This window comes from Talpa occidentalis, unplaced genomic scaffold (genome assembly GCF_014898055.3).
Source record: "Talpa occidentalis isolate TD23 unplaced genomic scaffold, MPIMG_talOcc4v2.1 talOcc4.7, whole genome shotgun sequence".
NCBI lineage: Eukaryota > Metazoa > Chordata > Mammalia > Eulipotyphla > Talpidae > Talpa > Talpa occidentalis.
Window position 1 is genome coordinate 5,919,797 of NW_023605083.1, and position 23,359 is coordinate 5,943,155.

The 23,359-nt window shown below is 51.5% G+C and overlaps 1 protein-coding gene across 4 annotated transcripts in view; it reads right to left on the reverse strand.

The window, feature by feature from the left end:
• RALGPS1 (Ral GEF with PH domain and SH3 binding motif 1) overlaps positions 1–23,359 on the reverse strand; it is a 226,031-nt gene that overhangs the window by 35,876 nt on the left and 166,796 nt on the right. For all 4 annotated transcript variants that reach the window (XM_037493464.2, XM_037493463.2, XM_037493467.2 and 1 more), the window contains exons 9-10: positions 1,606–1,743; positions 311–404 (exon numbers count right to left, since the gene is read on the reverse strand). In XM_037493464.2, coding sequence (XP_037349361.1) covers positions 311–404; positions 1,606–1,743 — 232 coding nt within the window. The remainder of the gene's footprint in view (positions 1–310; positions 405–1,605; positions 1,744–23,359) is intronic.

A 23,359-nucleotide genomic window follows, 5' to 3' on the forward strand; every position in this document is an offset into this window, starting at 1 on the left:
GGAGATGCGGCCGGGAGGCTAACCCCTCTGCCTGTACGACGAGTCGGGGAGTCACTCGTGAGACCCTGGAGCACTGAGCCTGCACCACACAGGGGTCCAAATCCCCTGTGGGGTCTGTGGGGTCAGAAGTCACATTATGTGCATGTCCTCATGGATCTGGGGGCACAGGTGGTGCCGTGGTGACTTCTGTTAGTCTCACAGGTGGCCACTCACTGGCCGCAGCGAGCGCTGGGCCACCGGCAGGGGGCTGAGTGCTGAGGGCAACGGCTGGCGGGTGGCCTGACCAACACGACAGGCATGTGCCACTTACTTGTAGTTGTCATCTTCCACAAACTTCTGCAGCTCTTCGATGTAGCGAACAGACTTCAGGTACTTCTGCACGTGGGGCAGGGTTGTGAGGTGATCTGCAAAAGGGGAACAGCACCAGAGGGGTCAGTCTCGCCCATCTCCAGGGCCCAAATGAGAAGGGCAGGAATTGCTGATTTCAGCCTAGACGCGCCTTAGAGACTGAGACACACATTCAGACTCCACACAGTTGCGGATGGTGCCTTGGGCCAGGCCCCATGCTGGGTGCTAGGCCCACAGGTGTCATTAGGCCTGGCATCTGTTCTCAGTAAGTACCTCCTTGAGGGCTGAGCCACATACCCCACACCCAGAGGCCCCCACAGTTTCTTGGCTGGGGAAAGAGGGCTTCCAGAACAAACCTGAGCCAGGTTGTCCCTGCCCTAAAACTGGCTTTCAGTGGGGTGACCGGGCAGGCCTCCCATACCTGCCCACCCCCAGGAATGAACAAAGTCCAGATCCTGGCACCCTGAGAACCTGGCCCCTGGGCTGGAGCTGCTGCAACCTGAGAAGAGAGGGCAGGGCCCAGGGGCTGGGGCACCTGATCTGTGCCAGGTTCTGTCCCAGGCCCTTTCTAGGAGTCATTGCCTATAAGCTTCATCTTCCTCATTTGGGGGAAATAATATGCCCACAACACAGAGGAAGAACCTGAGGCTACCTGCAAAGATGACTCACTGAGGATGTCAGTGCCAGGTCACCTCTTTCCTGAAGTGACACCAGCTGCTCTCCTCAGACCCTCCTGATCACTGCACTCCTCCTGGCGGGGCTGAAGGCCACCAAATCTTTCCTGCTATTCTCCCAAGGGGACAGGAAGACCTGGGCGGAGGGGAAAGCAAAGGTGCTAGGAGGTTTCGAAGAGAAGCAGGAGAGGGTGGGAAGCTCCGGGCTTTGGGAGGTGCATGGGGCACTGGGAGAAGCCCATGGCGGCCCTGTCCCCCAACTACATACAGATTCTGGGCGGGACATTTCGTTTCTCTGGAGCCTGTGTTCTTGTCTCTGAAATGGGAAAGTGTAATCTTAGACAAGTGACTGATGGTTTTTAGCCTCAGTTTCCTTATCTGTGACATGGGAATGATAACATTTATTTTGCACAGTCTTTGTAGATCAAAGCTGTGTCAAGGATCCAGCACGTTTGATGTTTAAGATAGTAAAATGAAGAGCTCTGTGGGGACTACCGGTTGCTAGAGCTTTCTCACTGATAAGTTGCTGATCCAAATTTCAGTGATGTGAGATTTCACAATTCCAACAACCAAGGGTACTAACCATAGCTGCAGGAAACTTGTAAATCAGCAATTATTCGGAGAATATTGTTCATCTGATTGGATCGTTGTTCATTTTCCATGATGCTGCCTGAGGCAGGGTATGCAGAATCAATGTAGATTAAATCCAGAAGATAGATCCCTAAAATTAAAGAAGGCACTTAATAATGGTTGGCACTTACCATTAATCAGGACAAGACAGCAGACAACGGCACTGCTCTGGGTATAAAGGGTGACTTGGGGGAATGGAGCTACTACATTAACTTCAATTCCAATTCTGACTATTCATTTTTCACAGATTGCACAACGATAATCAAACACCAGAATAATAATCAGATGAACACTTGCAAATTTTCAGCATTTCTGATTCAGACACTCTCCAGCAACAAGAGTTTCTACCTGTAACCCAAATGGAAAATAACAGGACATGAAAAGGATGAATACCTGTATTTTTCACCAACTGATGAATTTTAATAAGTCTGAGGAGTCATGTCCAAGAGAACACCCTTTTAGGTGGAATACAGTTTTTTATTTATTCATTCAGCTGTGTATCTATTTGCCATTCTATCTGTACATACACACACCCATACTCACACATGCCCACCAGAGTCATAAGTTAACAAAGGGTCAAAAGAAGAAATCATAAAAGCAATAGTCCTTGGTCCAAGAGGTTAGAGAGAGAACCCTCTTGAAGGAACTTACTGAGAAAATGACAGGGGAGAGAAAAACACTGCCATGATAGCCAGTGAGGAGCACCACAGGGCCCATCACCACAGGGCCTCATGGCATCACCCAGTCTGGGTCAAGGGACCTGGCCAGGGATGGGAGAAGAGGACTGACTGCTGGGCTGCTGCAGGACTGCACGTAGGACTCTGTGGAGCTGTGGATGGACAAAAGGCAGCACGTCCTTCCAGCAGTGCTATGTGAGCACAGCTTCTACATCCAGGACACAGCTGGGGTTGAGCAGCAGCAGTGAGGTACAGCAGAATGCAAGGCAGAAAGCAGTGAACAAGGCACAGAGGAGCAACTGGTATTAAAAATAAGCACAGTCAACTGAGAAGGCGTAATGATTACAAATTTCTATGTGTGAAGCAGCATTGCATAGAAAACATAAAGCTCAAGAAATGAAAAGGGAATTAAACAAAGCTACAATCATAGGAGTTTCTAGCAAATCTCTGCTAGAATGTACATGTATGTACATACACGTCTGTGTGCATATAGGAATATAGTGTTTGAGTATCAGAATTAACAAACTTGGTTTTATATGACTGAAGATAGTTTTTCAAATATCTATGAAACACCTACAAACGTGGATTCTATACAGTCTCGACTATAAAGATTAATAAATTCTAAAAAGTAAATGGCACATTACCTACATTCTTTGACTTTATCTTATCTATGATTTAACAAATATAGAAAAAATTCTAACCATTTGGAAGACAAGTGCATGTGCTCACACACACACATGCACGAGTACACACACAGATACATACACATGCTCATAAGCTCAGGTCAAAAAAAAAAAAAAATCAAAAAAATCTAAAAAAAAAAAATCTGTTTGGGGCCTCCCTGGTGGCACAAGGGTTAAGACACAACCTATGAGGCTGACCGCAGCTACTGCAGCACGGGTTCGATTCCCAGCCAGCCAGGGAGCAACCCACATGGCACAGTAGACCTCTCCTGACTCGCCTGCTGCTCCCCTCAGCAGTGGATTTCTGTCAGTCTGCCTGTTTTGTTCCCCACTCTGTCTCTGGTGAATCCTCTCACCCCCCTCCCCCTTGCCTCTGGCCTGTACCCCAGCTCTTGTATGCATAAATAAATAAATCTTTAAAAAAATCTATTTGAAGACAATGACAATAAGTACAAAACCTATAAAAATTTCTGGGATCTAGTCAAAGTGGTAATTAGAGGAAAATTTATAGCCTTAAAGTTTACTATTAAACTACTGAGAATTACTACAAATGTAATTAACTGGGTACTTATATAAGAGTTGCAGGGTTTTGCAGGGATGGATGAGCACTCCACTGAGTCACACATTCATTATGTTATGTTGTTTATCTTTACAACAGCCCATTTCATAGCAGAGGAAAAGGAAACTCACAGAGGAGTATAACTCGCTCCAGTTCAGAGCTGGTAAATGATGGCGTCGAACCCACGCCTGCCTCCCCAGGGGACATGCTTCCTGCCATAACAGTGGACCGCCGATGCTGGATACCATGAGTCATTCGTCTGCTTTTAAAATAGCTCCACATTGTTACGGGAAACCATTAAATCACAGAAACATATGCTAGCACTTCTCATAGGAACCATTTCCACTTCCTTTCTTTCTACAGACACCATGGTTCCAAAACTTTAATAATTAGAAATAATTTTCCTTGTATAGAAGCTCCAAGTTTGGTAGGTCAAAATCCACAGATTTATTCTTTCTCTTTACCTTGTTTTTTCCTCTCCCCTCTTAAAATCTATCTCAGTTACCTCCCCAAGGATTCAGCAAAGGCAATCCTGAAAATCCCATTACTGTTTCAACTACCACAAGCATCCTCTAGCACTGAGCATGAGGTGACGGGATAAGGGGCATGAGGCAACTTTGTTCCAGATGCAAACTGTGGGGACATGAACCCAGTGCCTTGGAGCTAAGTCCAAGGTCAGATGCTGGAGAGAATGTAGAAGGGAGAGGACTGAACTGCTGCTTCTGGAGGACTGAACTCATGCAAGATGGGAACCTACCCTCCTTACCCCGTGTCATCATCCTATTGACTCCCTGAGGCTTAAGGAGGAAACTAAAGCTCACAGAGGATTTGAACTCAGGGTTTTCTGGCTCCAGCAGTGTCTGACCATCAGAAACACACAGGCAGTTGTTTTTCCGCAACCCTCTAGATGGAAGGACTTGCCCGAGGCCGCCCTTGGACTGGTGCCAGCCCCTCTGTTCCCTCTTAGAATCCTGGCTCTGCAGATGGCTGGGGAAGTTTGCCTTCAAAGAGGGCAGCACCCCATTTCCACTTTTTTTTTTTAATTTATAAGATTTAGTTAAGCCAAAAGAAAAATTTCCCAAATAAAAAGCTGTACACACAGCATTAATATCTAAGCGATTTACAATCTAGTAGGATTCCTGTACAGAGCATTCCCATTCATATGGCCACAGTAAGAATAAAGCCTCAGTCCAGATAACTGAGAGCTTTTGAAGGTGTACACGTCATACTTTTTAATGACTTTTGCACATCATTTGTTTTTTTTTTTTTAAAGATTTATTTTTATTTATTTATTTATACAAGCACTGGGTACAGTCAGAAGCGCGGGAGGGTGAGAGAATTCACCAGAGCCAGAGTGGGGAGCAGAGCAGGCAGAAGGACCGAAGTACACTGCTGAGGGGAGCAGCGGGCGGCAGGAGAGGTCTGTGCGCCATGTGGGACCTTCGCCCGGCGGCCAGGGAGCAGCCGGGGATCGAACCAGCGTTGCGGAGGCTGCGGGCAGCTTCGCAACCCAGCGCTCAACCGCTGCGCCACCGGGGAGGCCCTTTTGCACATCATTTGAATGGAGTTAAACTCTTCCGTCAGAATTCAAGCAAATGATACCCTTTCTCATACCACATGTCAGTGACAATTTGATAGTGGGAATTCTGCAAAAGTCAGGGGTTCAAAAAATTTTATTCTTGAAGGATTATCTGGCTACTTGCAGCCCCCACTTGCACGCTGGGGTAGGGTACCTCACTCCTTCATACTGAGTGTTCATCACCCCCCTCTACAAAACACGCTGGTGCTGACACCTGCCTAGTCTCCAGGACCTGAGAGTAGGGGCCAAGGCCGTGACGCACTGAGGTTCTTCCCAGGTCACCCGGCCCTGGCAAGCCTGGGGAGAACCTCGGGTGCAGAACCTCCAAATAAACAGCCTTGCACTCCCACAACAAAAATTGCCCCCCAAACAGCAAATCTACAATGAATGCAGTGCTGTTATTAGCCCGTAACTGGAAATGTTTGAACGCCTGAAGTGTAGTGAAACCCTAAGGAAGGCCACCTCCACTTGAGCGGGCCAGGCGCGGCGCTAAGCCCTGCACGCCGTCGGCACTCGCCACCCCTGACGGCGTCCGGAGAGTAACTTGGGTCATTCCTGTGTTTGGTGTTGGATCCCCCGCCGGACTTAAAGCCTGTCCCAGTAGGAAGCATGTCTTTCTCCATGAGCTCAGTGCCCAGGGGCTGGGACAGAGCATGCGGGAGCAGCTTAGTAAACATTTGCTGAAGAAGGCAGGCGGGAGCAAAGGTCTTGTTCAACCCACACAAAAACCCTGGGGAGGACATTTCATAGCTGAAAAAAAAAAGGCACCAAGAATCAAGCGATGATAACAAAACCAAGACTGACAAGGTGCCGGGCCCCAAGATGTGCCTTGCCTGGATTATTGATTTGCAGTCACGATGCTGCTGTCGGGAGGTGGCTGAGAGCACAGCCCGCGTGGCAAGGCCACCGCTGGGAAGCGGCAGAGGCAGGGCTAGCGCATGGCTCTGGCCGGGCTGCTCACTGTCAGTCCTTTTACCCCAGCCGGGACCTTGGTGCAGGCTGCCAGGGAGGCAAGATGGGGCGTCGGTGGACCGGGAGGCCCAGGCTATGCTCTTCTTACTTGATTCCCCCTTAGGTAAACACCCTCCCACGGGGCTCACTGTACTGTGGCCCGGGCCCCTGAGATACCTTCCATCTCCTCCCAATGCTCCTGGCACCCAGTGGCAGGTCTGCCCAGGTCCCATGGTCGGTGGCCCACCCAGGCCTGGGGGCCCTGCCAGCTCTGCCACGTGACTGACAGCGGTGGTCTAGGAGGGAGAGTATGGACCCTGGAGCCAGGAGACAGGAACCCTGGCTCTGCCCCCTACCAGCTGGGTGGCCTCAGGCAAACCTCTCGCCTCCTGCACCTCAGTTTCCTTTACTGTGACTGGGGTGCGTGATAGTGGTTTGAGGATCTCCCAGCCCAGGGCCTGGTGCCCAAGAGGCTGAGCTGCCCGGAGTCTGGCTGCGTGGCGAGGTCCCACTCGCAGCAGCATAGGGATGCCCAAGGGAGGGAGGCACCCAGCTGGGTTTGCCACAACTGTGGATGGCGCCCAGATGCCGACCACGTGGTGGCCACCCACCTCAGCGGGCCAGTGCCGGGAGCTTCCATCTGGATTGGGACAGCACAGCTGGGATGTCTGAGTTCCCTTCCTATTTATACAGTTGCTGCAGCAGGCGGCTCTGTGACTTGCCTTGGTAAGATTGACAGTCGCTGGCCCCATCTCTGGCCCTGGCTGCGAGGTGCAAGGTGCCAGGAGTGGGGCTAGACCTGGACGTACAGATGAACAGGGGGAAACGCCACCACGTAACAGTCGCCAGCTGCAGCAGAGAAGCCAGCCTTGCTTGCACAGAGGCCTCCTCGAAGCACTGGGCACAGAGTGGGTATTATCATCCCTCGCTCCACAGGCAGTGGAAACTCAGAGAGGACAAGAGCCCGTTCAAGATCACACAGCTTGAAATGGGGATTTTAATTCCAGACTATCTGGCTCCAAAGACCTGGGGCAGAGAGCAGTGCCGGGAGCCATGGCTTGAGGCAGGGACAAAGGTCCCAGCCAGAGGAAAGACCTCTGCCATGGCCTGCCCTCCACACCCCCAGGACACCAGTGGCAGCTGGCATCTGCACTGTGGCCTGCTGTCTGCAGACCAGACCTCCTCTGAGCTGGACATGTGGCCTAATGGCACTGCTGTGTCTACATCAGGAGTGCCAACCTGACTGCCGCGGTGGGGCCAGGCCTTGGGGCTGGGAGCAAGCCACCCTCGGCTCGCTCTGCTGTGGGTGCCCTGCACAGCTGGGCCAGTCCCAACCCCAGGGGCTTGGGGCCAAACCTCCTTCCTGACAGTGAATCCAGACCCCCCACCAGGGGTGTCCACAAGATGTCCTGCCCCTGCGGGGGGGAACACCAGGCTGACAAAGGAGGTGCTTTCCTGAACAGGCCCCTTCTCTTAGCTGAGGGACACCCATGCTCCATGGCGTGGAGCCCGCTGGGCGCACTGGGCTCCCAGAGCAAAGCCGGCGCTGGCACCCAGGCTCTGCCACAAGCCCGGAGCTCACTGCCCTCTTGTTCCCCCATCGCTGCCTGCCTTGCTGCCACCCTGAGTCTGGTTTTGGTTTTTCTCACACAGATATCTATTTAATAAGGAAAATTCTGCTGTGTTGAGGGGAAAAAACACTCCACAGCATAAAAATATGCCACATTTCCATTTTATGCTTTCTATTTTCTCTGTCTTTCAAAGTTTGAGATGAAAGACTTTTTTCCATGTTCTCTTGCTCTGCCTTGGAAGGATCACTTTCAGACTTCAGCCATGAGGAGCGCTGGCACCCAGAACTATACTTGTGTGGTTTGATCACATAAACTGTCCTGATAAATTCCAAATGAAATAACAGAACAGCAGCTCATTAGGGTTTTTTTTTAAAGAGCACAAAGCCATTCCATCTACTGCAGGAGGCGATCTCCCCGTCTGTGCAGAATACTGTATTAATCAGTGCTCACTGACTCATGTCAAGCGAGAGAGAGAGAGAGAGAGAGAGAGAGAGAGAGAGAACAAATCTTCACAGAAGAAGAAGATTCCCGCGTGAAATGTGCTGGGGGTTCACTGGCCTGGAGAACTGCTTCCCAGGCCTGAACACAGGGGGGCGCCTGGTCACGTGTCGGTGGTCAGAGCCCACCTTCTCTCAGGTACAGGGCCTTGTTTATTTCTTGCTGTGGAGGCTCATGAGTCACATAGGCACTGAGGCAAACTGTAGCCCGTACAGACTCCTGGGGTCCAGGGCAGATCCCCTCCCCCCAACCGGCATTCCGCAGAGACAGGAGGACAAAAGTATGGAGCCCCTCAAATTATGGGAATGGCCTGGGAATCTACAGGTGCTGTGGGGTAATGGGTATTTGCACCCAGAGAGCTATGGGACCACTAGCGAGTGCTGGTATTCTGATGGGCATGAGGGAGGGTGTGTGAAGAGGGTACTCATGAGGCTCCTCTTGTGCTGGACACTGAGAAGCAAATGCTATCTCATTTAATTCTTCCACAGCTCTCCTGGCAGTGGGGGAGAAATTGGCCCTTTTGTCTGCCTCACATCCACTCCCAATTCTTTTGGAAACAGCCCTCAATTTTTCCTTTGGGGGAAATGTACCTCCCATAGTCATAATCCCTGTGGTTTGGGTAGGTCTGGAGCAATTCTACTCCCTTCCTTGCCCTGGGGATAAAAGCACACTTTAAAAATAAACCATATTGGAAGGAAAAAAAAAACAAACCCAAATAATGCAGAGATGAAAGAAGAACTTAAAATGAAAAGTGACAGACATACATTTGATACAAAGCCAGATAACTCTACTCAGAGAGAAAGCCATCTGTATCTTCCAATGCTTCCATTAACAATTAAGAATAAATAAAGAAATGAAGCTAGTGGCCATCATTAGAACTAGAAAGAGAACAAAACAGAGCAGAAGAGAACAATGAAAAATATAAAAACAGAAATAATGATTTTTTTAAAATCCTGTAGACTAGTAAGTAAAAGTGGGAGTTGGTTCTTTGAAACAGTCAATAAAAGACAACCTTTTGGTAAGTGTGGTAGAGAAAAATAGGAATGAAAACACAGATGTGCAACGTTAGGGAGGAGAGAGCAGGACTCCAGGGTAGAGGAGAAATTGACGAGGTAGTGTGTGAGCTTTATGTCAATGTATTTGAAAATTTAGATGATAATGGATACTTACAAAGAAAATCTATCTTCCCAAAATTACCTCAAGAGGCAAGGATCTTCCATTTACCAATAAAATTAATAATAATGAGGAAGATACCTTAATTAAAAAATACAGTATCCAAATGGTCATTTGGAACACATCCACAGACTCCTAAAAGAAAGCTGAATGACATCTAAACTGCTCAGGACCATAGAAAAAGTCAGAAATATCTGTTTTTTGTGATACTGCTTTTTATGACTGTGATATAATAAGCATTATACCAAAATCTGACAAAGACAGCATAAAAAAGAGACCAATCTTGTTAATAAATAAATGCTCATCTATTCCAAATAAAACAGCAATAAAATAAGACTCACCAGTGTTTCCAGAGAAAATTAGCAGAATGAATTAGTAGAATATTAAAGATTGATAAAGCTAAATGTTTACTATAGGAGTGGAAGGTTATGTCAAGAAATGGTCTTGAAAGAAGCTAAAAAGTCATTGATAATTTTTATCTGTTCCTGAGACAGCACGGAGCTGGACACAGATTTCCTCAGCATGCTTTTTCTAACTTGTGTTGCTAATATTGAATATTCTTACTATTGAAGTCAAATAAATGGGGAGGAGTCAAGAATAACCCCCGTTGGGCCTCCCCTGGTGGCGCAGCAGTTGAGCGCTGGGCTGCGAAGCTGCCCGAAGCCTCTGCAGCGCTGGTTCGATCCCCGGCCACCGGCGAGGGTCCCACATGGCGTGCAGACCTCTCCTGCTGCCCACTGCTCCCCTCAGCAGTGTACCTCGGTCTTTCTGCCTGTTCTGCTCCAGCTCTAGCTCTGGTGAATTCTCTCACCCTCCCGCGCTTCTGACTGTACCCAGTGCTTGTATAAATAAATAAATCTTAAAAAAAAAAATATATATATATATCCCCCGTTCTGCTATCATTTAACACTATACCGGATGCACAAGCCAATGAAATAAGAGAAGACAAAAAAAAAAAAATGTGTTGAGGGGTCACCCTGGTGACATGGGGGTTAAGTTTCAGCGCTATCACCACGAGGGTGCACTATGGCCTAAGTTCCTCTGGCCTACACCCCAGTTCTTTCATGTATACATAGATAGATAGATAAATAATAAATAAATAAATCTAAAAAAATGTGTTGTAACTACTAAAGACACATAACACTGCCATTATTTTCAGGTGATATAATTAGTTATCATATCAGCTATATTATTAGATCATCTAAGATAGTCAACTAAAAAACTATTAGCACCAGATCACAGAGTAAAGTCCAAAGTAAATCTAGTCAATAGCATTCTTACATACTAGCAATCATCAGCTAGAAAACGGGAAGAAAAGAGGTGATATCCAGCAAAAATGAAACCATAAAACATCTGAGATTAAATTTAGAAAGAGGGCATCCCCGGTGGTGCAGTGGTTGAGCATTGGGTTGCAAAGCTGCCCACAGCCTCTGCAGCGCTGGTTCGATCCCCGGCCACCAGGTGAGGATCCCACATGGCACGCAGACCTCTCCTGCCTCCCGCTGCTCCCCTCAGCAGTGTACATCATCAGTCTGCCTGCTCTGCTCTCCGCTCTGACTCTGGTGGATTCTCTCGCCCTCCCGCGCTTCAGAGAGTACCCAGTGCTTGTATAAATAAGTAAATCTTAAAAAATAAATAAATTTAGAAAGAAACATGCAAGGCCTATACAAATAAAACTCACCAGAAAAAAATCATACAACACTTACTAAATTAAACACGCACATATCCTGGGCTTATCAATCCTGCTCAGAAGAATTGACTTTACTGACACAATGCATACAAACACAAACCTTTTCTCTACAGGTCTGTATTTCAGTTTTCACGATGAGAATGTAAGCCGTTGGCAATGAAGGCAAAATCTTAGAAAACCATCTTATGGCTATGAAAGAAGATATAAGTGAATGGGCATTAATGTGATATTTCTTGATGGGGGACTCAGCCGTGTGAGGGTGTCAACCATGGCCTCACTATCACATACATCCATATCGCCCCAACATGACTCCAGAGTTCACCTGGAAGAGCAAATACATGAAAACAGAACGTTTTTGGAAAGAAGGCTGTAGAAGAGGCCTGGAGTTAACAGCGCTCGGAAGCTACATCACTAGGCAGTGCAGAGGGGCTGCAGAGTCTGCCAAGTCAGCCGACGCCAGAGTGGGGAGTCTGGCCTCAGAGCATGCGCACTCAGTGAAAGCAGGTACATTTTAAGCCAGCAGGGAAAAGGATATGCCCTTCAATAAATGTATTGGACAAATAATTATCCACTTAGGAAAGTACAAGACTGGATGTCTACCTCATTCCTTAAAGCAGAATTAATTCCAGATGAATTAAGGATTGAAATCCAAATAGTAAGGAGAGTAGCAAAGTACAGCATAGGGGAATCTTTTTATAACTTTGGGGTACACCAAAGTCTTACGTGTGACATGAAACTCAAGCCATAAAAGGCAAGACTAGCATATTGGACTATATTAAACACACACACACACACACACACACACACACACACACACTTCTGCATCACCAAAGAAAATACCATTTAAAAGTTGAAAGAGAAATTTCAAACTAGGAAAAAATATCTGTAACTTATCAGATAGTCAATAATTCTAACATGTAAAGACTTCCTACAATAAAGGCAAATAATGTTACAGAAGGTGGTTAATAAAGGCGTGAAGGAAGCCCAAGTCTCATTAATAGCGAAGGAAGTACAAATTAGGATGAGATTTTCTTTTTGCCATTTACACTGGTGAAGGTCTAAAAGGTTGACACCACCTAGTTTTGGTGAAAGTGTAGGACACAGCCACTTTTTTTTTTTTTTTAAAGATTTATTTACTTATGCATATAAGAACTGGAGTGTAGGCCAGAGGTGTGGGGCAGGGTGAGAAGATTCACCGACAGAGTGGGGAGCAGGACAGGCGGACTGACTGAAATATACTGCTGAGGGGAGCAGCAGGCAAGACAGGAGAGGTCTGCTGTACCATGTGGGTTAGCTCCCTGACGGGGATTGAACTCATGCTGCAGTGGCTGCCAATAGCTTCATAGCGCTGAGACTTAACCCGTTGAGCCACCAGAGAGGCCCTAATCTTTATTTCTTTCAGTAATTTCTTCCCCTACATGAAGGATCTTTGGGGGGAAATCTAGGAGCATGTTATATAACTATTTTATAAATTGCTTTATAAATTCAAAATATATATTTTTCATATTAAATATTCTTTTAAAACATGATTTAAAATAATTATATAGAATTCTATCACATGGCTGTAGCATAATCTAACTACATTACAGACTGTTGGATATTTTGATGGTGTATGTATTTTTTTAAAGATTTATTTATACAAGAACCAGGGTACAGGCCAGATGTGCGGGAGGGTGAGAGGATTCACCAGAGACAGAGCGGGGAACAGAACAGGCAGACTGACTGAAATACACTGCTGAGGGGAGCAGCGGGAGACAGGAGAGGTCTGCTGTGCCATGTGGGTAGCTCCCTGGCCAGGGACCAAACTCATGCTGCAGTGGCTGCGGATAGCTTCATAGTGCTACAGCTTAACCCCTTGCACCACTAGGGAGGTCTGACACGGCCACTCTTACGCAAGGCTGCCTGAAGCATAAAGTGATGGCAGCTTTGGGAAGGAGAATCTGGAAATGTCTGTCAACAGTTTCAACTGTGTCTTTCCCAGGATTCAGTAATTGCACTTCTAGAAATTTATTCTACAACAATAATCTTACACATTGGAAAATACAAACAAGGGATATTAATTATTTGTAATTATAGTTGTCTAAAGTTACATGGTTTAGATATAGGATTTTTTAATACAAGCAGTGGGATATCATGAGGCTATTAAAAGGTTAAGTGTATTTTTAAGAATTGACACGTAAAGAGATCCAAGATGTATTTTTTAAGTGAAAAAAAAATAGGAAAAAAATCCACACACACAAACACGTGCATGAGAGAGAATATATTGCCCAAATACTAAAGGAATTTTAGGGTAATTTTCTGCTTTATACAACTTTATATCAATTTTTTCTGCCTTTAGCTAGGAGTACTTTTAGAAATATAAAAGAGCAAATTCTTTCTTTTCTTTCAACTATTAAAGAAGCAGATTTTTTTTTTTTGGCAGGGCGAAGGGCAGTAATGTTTTACACAAATGATTTTGTGAGCATACTGTGCTCCTGTTGAAGATTTGGTCTTTATGTTAGATTTAAGGTTACAAACGTTTACAGCTACGTCTGACTTGAAGCCAGGCCACACTATTGCCTCACTGTCTCTCTGTCTCCCCTCCAATCCTGTGATCTTCCTAAACCCAATCAGATCAGCACCCCCCAAATTAAAGTCACAACTTTTTGCCTCTAGCACGTCTGACCCTCTCTTCTCACATGATGCTCCAGCCACCCCGGCCCTCACGATCCCTGCCGGATGTGCCTCTGCCTTGGGCCTCCGGGCCTGGCAGAGCTGTGCCCCCCATGCACCCACCCAGCCTCCTGTCCTGGGCTCCAGCTGGCTGCAACCTGGGCTCATGGAACCTGCTGCCCTCCCCCGTTGCCACGTTTGTCACACGCTCCTCTAGGGTGAGGGCTGTGTCTCTCCATCTGTGCATTCCCAAGGGCCCAGCACTGAGCCTGGCACAGATTTTGAACTCAGAAAATGTTTGGCAGATGACTGGCTCCTATGTCACGTTTTTATTTACACACATGCACACGCACACACGCGTGCACAGGACTCTGCGGCCCGGCCCCTGAAGCACCCTGCCCAAAGCCACGTGCCCCACAACCACCCATGCGGGGCAGTCCTGTGTCCTGGGGTCTCCAACCCAGACACCCGCATCTGAGTGCTGAAAAGACTTCCCAAAGGGCCAGCATCACCAAGAGGAAACGCGAGACGATTCCCCCAGCGAAAGCCTCGGAAACCTGCCACACATTGGGTAGAACCGAGGCTGCCGACGTGCCAAGGAAAACACTCCCGGGCTCGTCTTCCCAGCCCTGGCGCAGAGACGCGCTACTGTGCACAGAAAGGCTCCCTGGACGTCCCAGGCCACCAGGATCCCGGCCAGAGGGTGAGCTCAGACGGCCGCCTCAGTCACCAAAGTGTTTCCACTCCCCCAGATCTGCAACCACACTTCACCTCGTCTTTAAGAATGACAAAAAGGAGCGGAGGCCAAGGCGACATTGTCAGATTTATTCATTACTCAGTGGAAACTATAAGAAAACCCGACATTCTAAACCTCAATCACCAGCCCCTGGGTTCTCTGGAAAACAAGCCACAGATTTTCAGAGGGCCAGCTAGAGCCGAGCTGATTCTCACTTTCTTAAAGCAAATTCTCTGATTTCGCAGAAATGGGCTACTAAAGCCTGAGGCCCTCTGGAAGGAAGAAGGCGTCTGACTGCTAACTTCTCTGTGGTTTTCAGGCTCAGGTGTTTTGAGGTCCCCCTGCCTTTCTCAACGGAGATGACAGAGTGGGGGTGCCCCCAGAACTGTCCTAGAAATCCGCTCCAGGGGAGCAGGGGCTCCTCCCGCCCCACAGTGGGGCACTTCTCCAGGGCGCACTGTGCGCGCAGGGCGCTGGGCCTGGCCATGCTTGTCCTGCTCGGTGGTTTGGGTCTGCCGGCTGGACCCGGCCTGCGAGCGCCTCCCATGGTGCTCAGCCCCACCAGCAGGGGTGCTGGAGGCAGCCGTCCCTGGGGGGCCTGGGGCAGCACTGCGGGGGGCAAAGAGCAGGGAGACCAGAAGCTCTCCCCAGGGAAGGCCTCGGAAACCCAGCGCGTAGTGCCGGGGCTGCCCAAGTGCTCCCCTTCTGCAGCTTCCCCCTGCTCACTAGACTCGACTCCCTGGGAAATGATTCAGGGAGCAATGTTCCCCCATCCCCTTCACCCCCGCCCGACGCTGGGCTCCCTCCTGATGACCTCCTGAAGACCCAGCCCACTGCTTCGCCCCGTCTCCGGCAACAGCGCCGCCAGCTCCTCCCTGCTGCACAGCTCGCTGCCCCCAGGCAGGCTCTGGGGCCCACACTCTGGCGCTGGACACTGGTCATACCCTCGGGCTGCTGCATAGGGAAGAGAGGCCGAAGCAGGAGGGAAGCGCGTCTGCTGGCCAGTCAGAAGTGGGGGTGGGAGGAGGCAAGAGGAAGGCGGAGGCCCCCTGGGGGGAGAGGCCGGGTGTGGGTTGACGCCACCCAGGGACGTCCAGCATCGCCAAGAAGGGGTCGGTGCTGCAGACGCGGCGGAGGCTTCGCGGGCCATACAGGCGCGGCCCTGACCGGCGTGAGCTGGTGAAGGGATTCCACAGAGGCATTCACTAGACAAATATTCAAGGGCATGAAACGGCTAACATTTGACCCGTGAACACACTTAGTTGGGGGATCATCCTCAGACACAAGGACAGACCCCGGGGAAGTGGCAGGTGTGACAGAGTGGGCTGCTCAGGTGTTTAACACCGAGGGGGCACGCGGCTCTCCCTCCGGCCTTGACCGCTGGCCTCCACTTCAGACATCTTAAGTGACCCGCCCAGGGCCACTCAGCAGGACACGGCAGGGCCCGACGCTTTCTCCTGTGTGGATCCTCACAGCTAAACGCATACGTTAAGACCTGACCCATGCGTGTGCAAATCCTGGCATCTGTTTGTTCAGTGTTGACTGCTTCTTTATCTGGGAAAGGGAGACGCTCCCCGTGACTTTCCCCCAGGGCTCAGCAAGGACAGGGCGACGCCGGTGAGAGGGGGTAGGCGCTCAGGGACGCTACTTGCGGGGAAAAACTAAAACTAAACAACCCAAACATTAAGAGGTGATAGAGGTACGGAACTGCTTCTGGAAAACTTCCACAACAGACCAGACAGACCCTCATCAAGCCTCCCTGATTTGTCGCTAAAGTTTCTGTGGCCAGAACCGAAGATGGGCAGCCTGACTGTTAGAGGCGAGGAAGACAACGAATCCACCGAAGGCAGATGCAGAGCTCTGCCGCTGAGCAGGCTTAGACCTGACTTCTTGAAACAGGTAATTTGTCCCTCCCAGACTCAGAGACCCAAGGACATAAAAACTAGAAAACTCGGATCCATGACCACAACACTGCCCAGCAGGCGCTGGCCTGAGCGTTCTGGAAAGCTCTGGCAGGCTCTTTCCCCTCCTCTCCGCCATCTGGAGAAAGTTACTCCCAGGAAAGAATCAAAAGTGTCCGGGGGAGAGCCACATGCTCTGCCTGTTGATAAACCCAGAGATGAGTGGGCGCTGCCACGTGCAAGGGCATACCCAGAGGAAGGGGCGCAAGAGGAATGCTGCTGAGTAAGGGCCCTGAGCAACTTGGAGACGGGAGAGGCCCTGGAGCGCGTGGCTTCCCTGGAACTCACGGCTTCCCTGGAGCGCACGGCTTCGGACTACTCCAGGATCTGGAAGAGCATTTCAAGATATTTCTCTTTTCAAGTTAGTGCAAGAGAAAGGACTTCTGTGACAGGAGGGAACGGCGGGAGAGGCATGAGATAACGAAAGGATAGAAAGAAGTAAACGCTGGAGAGAAAAACAAAAACAATTTAACATCAGAGGCAGCTAGGAGGGAAGAGGGTACTTTGGAAACTCGCTTCCTCGAGATGGGGAGCCAACGGGGAGAGGGGTCCCCAGGGCCAAGGAAAAGGGACAGGGAAGAAAGACTATAAGGGGGTGTCGGGCCCCAGGACAGGGAACTGGCCGAGGGAAGGGCATCCTCCCAGGGAGCGTCCACCGGGTTCCAGGAAGAGACCCGCTCCCGGGCACATCCTGGGTAAATGTTTCATAATGTTTAAATCTAAAAACCAGCCAAAAAATTTGTAATGATCCAGGCAAAACCCAACAGCAGTCATAAACATAACCCCAACGCCACAAGTGAGTCGGGCCCCCCCCTTTGTTCTGCTCCACTTGCCCGTGACACCCCATCAGGCAGGCACTGGTGGCGCAGGGAGACCGCCTGCTGGCCCCACCGCTTCCCTGCCGCAGGAGGGGCTGCTGGGGCAGGGAGGGCTGTTCATTCACGACACGCGAGTGGGGGTGGGTTGGGTGATGGGTCAACAGCTTTGGGTTTTTAAGAAGAACAGTATTTCCCTAGTAATTATGAAACTTAAGCATAAAGACACAAAGAGACGATCTATGATTCTGGATGCTATAAAATGTGGTCGGTGCACATTTTTTCCATAAAGTGATGGGGCTGTTTCACCATCACAGACCAGGGCAGCAGAAGACGTCAGCTTCTGGACGCACTACTAACGGAGTCAGGCGCTGGAGCCCGCTCATTCCCTCCCTCGGCAGCATGGGGCCGGAAACCCCTCCTGCAGAGGCTGCCCCAGACGGCTGGGTCGGGAAGCAGGCTCGGTGGCTTTGGCTGGGTCAGCGCGGGATGATGCTGGCGAGCTCTGAGGATGAATGCCTTTCTTTGGGGCCCACTGGCGAGGCCACCCAGTAACCCGCTGCAGCAGCACAAGGAGAGGCACACTGTCAAGTCCAGTGTGGGGGCTTTCTGCCCACTCTCTGAGCACTGAGCACACAGAAGGCAGGAGCTGGCCCTTGGCCATGGAGGGACAGTAATGCCACAGCTAGAGGAGCCAGCGACAGTGTGGGTGGGGTGGGGGTGGTAGCTGGGGTCACCTGGGGACACCAGTAAGAGGGTCTATTTGGAGGATGAAAAAGTAGCCTCAGATCCAGTGGAAAGTCCACCTCGGGCAATGGTGAGGGAGGGATAAGGCACAGTGTCTGATTTCCTGGCTGCAGCGGGCACTGCTCTGGGCAAAGGCCACTCCTCCCCATCCTTCAGGGCTTCCTGACAGCAATCTGAATCCTGCCTGGACCTGGCTCTCGGCAACTCTCCTGGTCACTCAGGCTCCATACATAGCAGCAGGGAAGGGGGGGGGGGCAGCGAGCATCAAATGAGCTCCTGAGTCAAGAAAGCGGCCTCAGAGCATTGTGTGGAGGGGGCGGGGGCGAGCAGGCGCCTGCAGGCCAGCCGATGGAGCCTGGGCTCCTGCTCTGTGCCAGGCTCTGGGCTAAGAGCTGCACCTGCACAATCAGAGGAGAAGCAATAAGGCTCAGAGAGGCCAGGCAGTCCATGCAAGCTCACACAGCGAGTCTGGCGAAGCTGAGACTGCACCCCAGGTCGGGCTCTGGAGTCTGGGCTCTGACCGTGGTGTGGCCCCACTTCACCCTGGCACCTGGGGGCAGCAAGTGGACATGAGAAGCGGGGCCAGGTGACCCTGGGCCAGACCTTGTGCTCTGGGCCTTAGATCCATCTCCTCAGCTCACCTGCCAACAGGGCTCCTGGGAAACACTGCCACTCCCATCATCCAGGTGAAAAGACAGACTCAGAACCAGAGGGTGACTTCTGCAAGGTCTCTTGGCTGGCTGTCAGAGATGCCAAGATGCCAGGTCTGGCCGCCCCACACCTGCTGTCTCTACCTCCAGCCCTGTCTTGGAGGGGCGGGGAGGGGTTGCTGTAGAGACTCCTTTCAGCCTTGAATCTTCCATTTTGTTTCCTGCCAGGAGCTGAGTCCTGTGGTTCCTGCCTGTGAGAGTGTCGGTCCAGTCCTGGAGGATGGAGTCATAGGCCCTGCCCTCAGAGGGGCAGATACTCTGGGGCCTGGAAATGTCTCCCGGCCAGAGCAGCACTCAGTTCCAGGGGATTACCGGGGCTCAGGCAGAACCGTCTGATTTATGGCCTACCAGACAGCTCCCCCATCGGCGCGGGGGCCCCAGCTGAGTCACAGCCACAGGCCTCTCCAGTAAAAGATGCCCACTCCCATGTTGGCCAGACCCCTACCACCCACCTCGGACACAGCCCCCCGAGACTTCTCAGTGCTGATACTTAAAGGCGACAAGACAGCCATGGCGACCAGTGCTGGAGGCGGGCAGCCTGCCACCCTCTGGGCAGCTGCTTGGGGATTAAGCAGTGCTGAGGCCAGGCTGGGGACTGGAGCCTCGATGCCATGGAGGGTGGGGGTTCTGGAGCCAGGCAGTCTGCTGGGAGGGCCTGCTCTGCCATCAACTCACTCTCAGTGGCCTCAGTGCAGGTCCTGACCCCTCTGACCTCTGGAGCAGGTGCTGCCCCTGCATACAGGTGAGGAGGGAACCAGCAGAGGTGCGACAGCCTTCCCACAGGGCCACTGTGCAGATAAAGGTTAAGTTGATGGCAATGGTAAAAGAAAAGGTCTCTGGCAGACCCTGTCCTCAGAGAAGCCAGGCCCCAGGAGCACCTTCCACTCCTCGCCGGCCCCGCTCTCCTCCAGCCCTCATTTCCTGATACGTCCTCGGGGGCTGAACCTGGAAGTGACCATCTGGAGAACAATTCCTTCCCCACTCCCGTCTCCTCTCTGGTCTCCACCACAGCCAGGGCTGTGAGGGGCTCCTGTTTGGGGGAGCCCCTCAGTGCAGCACCTGGGGACAGAGGCCCAGGTCTAACACCCACTCCACCCCAGGATGCTGGGTGAGTACCCCACCCCTCTGGTCCCCATTCGCTCCCACCCCCGTGTCCATTCCGGGCATAGGTGAGATAACAGAAGCAAGGTAACAAGCAGAGAGAAGCACTGCCTGGCACACGGCAGGACTGGCACATGTCTGTCCACTGTCAGTCATTCACCAGCCAGACATTCACTTGTCCTTCTCCAGCTGCTGAGCACGTCCCTCCAGGCTCTAGAGCTGCAGCAGCCGGTGACGGGCAGGAGAGGGGCCAGTGTCCTCTCCCGCGAGGTCCTGCCCCAGCAGGGTGCTGGCTCTGCCTCGGTGTGCAGGGAGCACCGGAGGGCAGCGCATGGTGGAGGGGTCCTGCTGCACTTGGGGTGTAGTGGCTTCAGGAGGGTCCACCCCTTTGGGGCCACATTCTATACCCTAAATTTGCCTCTCACCACACATGCCTGATTTCTAAGACACATGCACCTGACAGCGTTTAATCAGATATCACCTACACCCCTTTGGTGCGACGGGATTTGGGGTGTGCGGCAACTGGCGAGGACTCAGGCCCGTGACAGGCTTTGCAGTCAGCAGTTCTCTGGGGCTGGGGAGACAAATTTAATCGATTCGCATCTCGGTTTCCATTTCTGTGAGAGGAGCATAACTCCAACCTTATGGGGCTGCTTTAAGAAACTGAGTTATTGCAGGAAAGTCTTGAATAGCCGCCTGGGACAGCAGTAATGGGCATAACGACCACCGCCAGCATCAACCGACACGTACTGTGTGCTGAGCATTGTGTCACATGCTTTTCCGGCATTACTCTTCTATTCAACAAGCATTTATGGAGATGCCACATGCCAGGGGCACGGCCAGGAACATGCCTAGCGCAGCCTCGGCTCTGTGGAGCTCACCGCCTCGAGGAGGGCCAGGCCGACCAAGTAAGTCAAACTATAGTCCAAGAACTAAAACCAGAGCAAAGCACAGTCCTCCATTTGCACAAACGCCAGGACGAGAGTTTTCTAGGCAAGGAACTGAAGGGTCAGATGGTCAGCACACCTAAGAGGCAGAAGCGGGCCCCTAATCTCCCTGCTTGGGACTGTCATGCCCACCAGGGCACCAGCAGCCCCAGAGGTCCCCCCCCAGGGCACCTAGTTTGGTCTAAGAGTCACTGCTCTGAGCAAAGGTGAAGCCAGAGGCTGCCCGGGGCAAATGTGCTGCCCTCTCTGCACTGCCATGACCTGCAGCCCTCCCGCTGAGCCAGATCCTGGGGCCATCGCCACAGAGGGGCATCAGGCCCCAGGAATTCCATGGCTGGTCAATGGCTTTAGGAAAGCAACGGCCTCACTAAGGGTAGCAGCGTCACCAGCAGGCGACCACCCAGCTGGGATGGCTCAGGGGGGGCCCTGGGTGAAAAGGTACAGGTTGCCCAAGGGCCTAGTGGGTTAGGTACACCCACCCGCTCGGTGGCACCTTCCTTGTCTGTACAATGAGGGGAATAAAAAGTACCCCTTGGACTTGCTGTGGGGCTGCAGTGAGGTGGGACAGCACGCCTCCCCCAGGGACAGGCTGGCCTCTGCAGACACCGGAGGTCAAGCTGGTCCTCCCTCCAGCAAAGGAGATTTCAGGACACAAACAGCCCCCTGGGGCTCGCTCCTCCCGCCTGCCCTTTCTAGGTATCGCTGACAGACCCTGCTTCCGACCAAGCAACTTCTTAGCCTGCTTTACTTACTGTAGTGTTATTTTAAGGTCATTATTCACACATCGCCTTTTTGATTCTGGACAGCACAGCATCTAGAGCGGGACATCATTTTGCTGGTGGTAAAATACCATAACAAGCGTCTCCACTGCGACACTTAGTCCACTCAAGATGCCGTGCAACCGTCACGACTCTCGTTTCAGAAAGGTGTCGCCCACCACAAAGGGCACCGTGCCGGTGCCCAGTGATGCCCGCTGCCCCTCCTTCCAGCTTCCGTGACCCCCAGTCTACTTCCTGCCTCTGTGGACTCACCAGCTCTGGTCTCATCACAGAAACGGATGACACAGTGGGACACTTTCAAGGTCACCTGTGTTGTCCACGGATCAGAGCGGCACCCCCTTCCCGCGGCCGGGTATCAGGTCTAGTCACAGTCTCCCCCCAGAGCACGTGCGCATCTGGCTTCTCCAGCCATGGCCATGGACGTCCTTGCTGGGCCGCTCTCTGCCTGTCGTGACGGGGCCACTGCACACACGCGCGCATGAGCTTGCGTGGACCCAGCTCTCCGTTCCTTGGAGCTGAGCTGTATATATACCCCGGGAGTGGAACGGTTGGGGAACAGGTTATATTTTAATGATTTTAGTGAAATCATGGTTTAATGTGCTCACCGCATTAAGAGAAACAGTTATCAAAGTGACAGAGTTCTGTTTTTCTATGTGAACACCTAAACCACAGTGTCGACCCTGGGAACTCAGCTTCTGGGTGCCCCGGCTTGAGGCATCCATGAGGCGGCCAGCTCGGGTGGCTGCAGGGAGGGTTCAGGGCTGAGGCTGAGCTGGGTGCAGTGGTCCGCTGATAGGTCCGTGGCGCTGTTGGAGGGGCCAGCTGAGCCTCAGAGGGAGAGAGACCCTGGCTCTTGGGCTAGGGATCAGCTTGCAGCCCCCCGCAGTCATGGGGGCAGAGGTCACCGGGGAGAGCAAGAGGCGGTAGGGAGGGAAGGGGGTGGGAGCCCAGGACTACACCACCCACAGAGATAACTTCAAAGTCTAGGTCCCTGGGGAGGGGTCTGGGGGGAAAGAGTCTGTGACCCCCTTGGGGTCCGCTCTTCTCTCCGAGGTGCCAGGAGAGGGTGAGGCAGGAGCAGAGGGCAGCCTTCAGGCTCCCTTACACGTCCCCCAACCAGGAGTCCTGCCGTCCTGGAGACCGCTGCCTTGGTAATTACGGGACTCTCGTCTCCGATTTAAATTACACGGCGTGTGCGAGCGTTTTCATTCTGATGTCTTCTAGAATTCAAATGAGACATAAACACACTCTGAGCAGCACAGAGTCGACATTCATGATGGGGACCACCTTGACCAAATAAGAGGTGTCACCAAGCCTATTTATAGTTCAAACATCTTTCCACTGTCTTTCCCTTGAAAACTTCTGAGCGCGCTCCCACACAAACAGGGCCGCGGGTCCAGCCCAGCGTCACTCGCTCTAGACGTGGAGCCACCGCGGGGTGTGGGGTTGCTGGGGAGAGCGAGAAATGTGAATGAATAAACAAAGCCTCACTTCCAGGAGGGCACTGGTGAAGCGGGTGCTCCCAGCAGGGGCGCCGGTGCAGGCTTTTGGGCAAATATTAGGGACTCCGAAGAGAAAAAGACTGGTGTCCTTTGACCCGGTGACCCCATTCCTAGGAGTTTATTCAGAGGAGATCAGTTTAAAAGCAGGGAAACACCGTTTGCACAAAGGCATCCACTGCAGGGAACGATGTAACAACAAAACCTGGGACCATTCTCAAGTCCCACGGCAGGGAAACAGCTAAGAAGGCTGAACAAACTACAGGACAAAAGAGGGAACATTCTGCGCCGAGGGGCAGGATGGCGAGGCCCTGCGTGTTCACAGCACCGTTTTACAGTAGCATGTGCATTTGTTAAAAATAATGTAGTAACCTTTAAG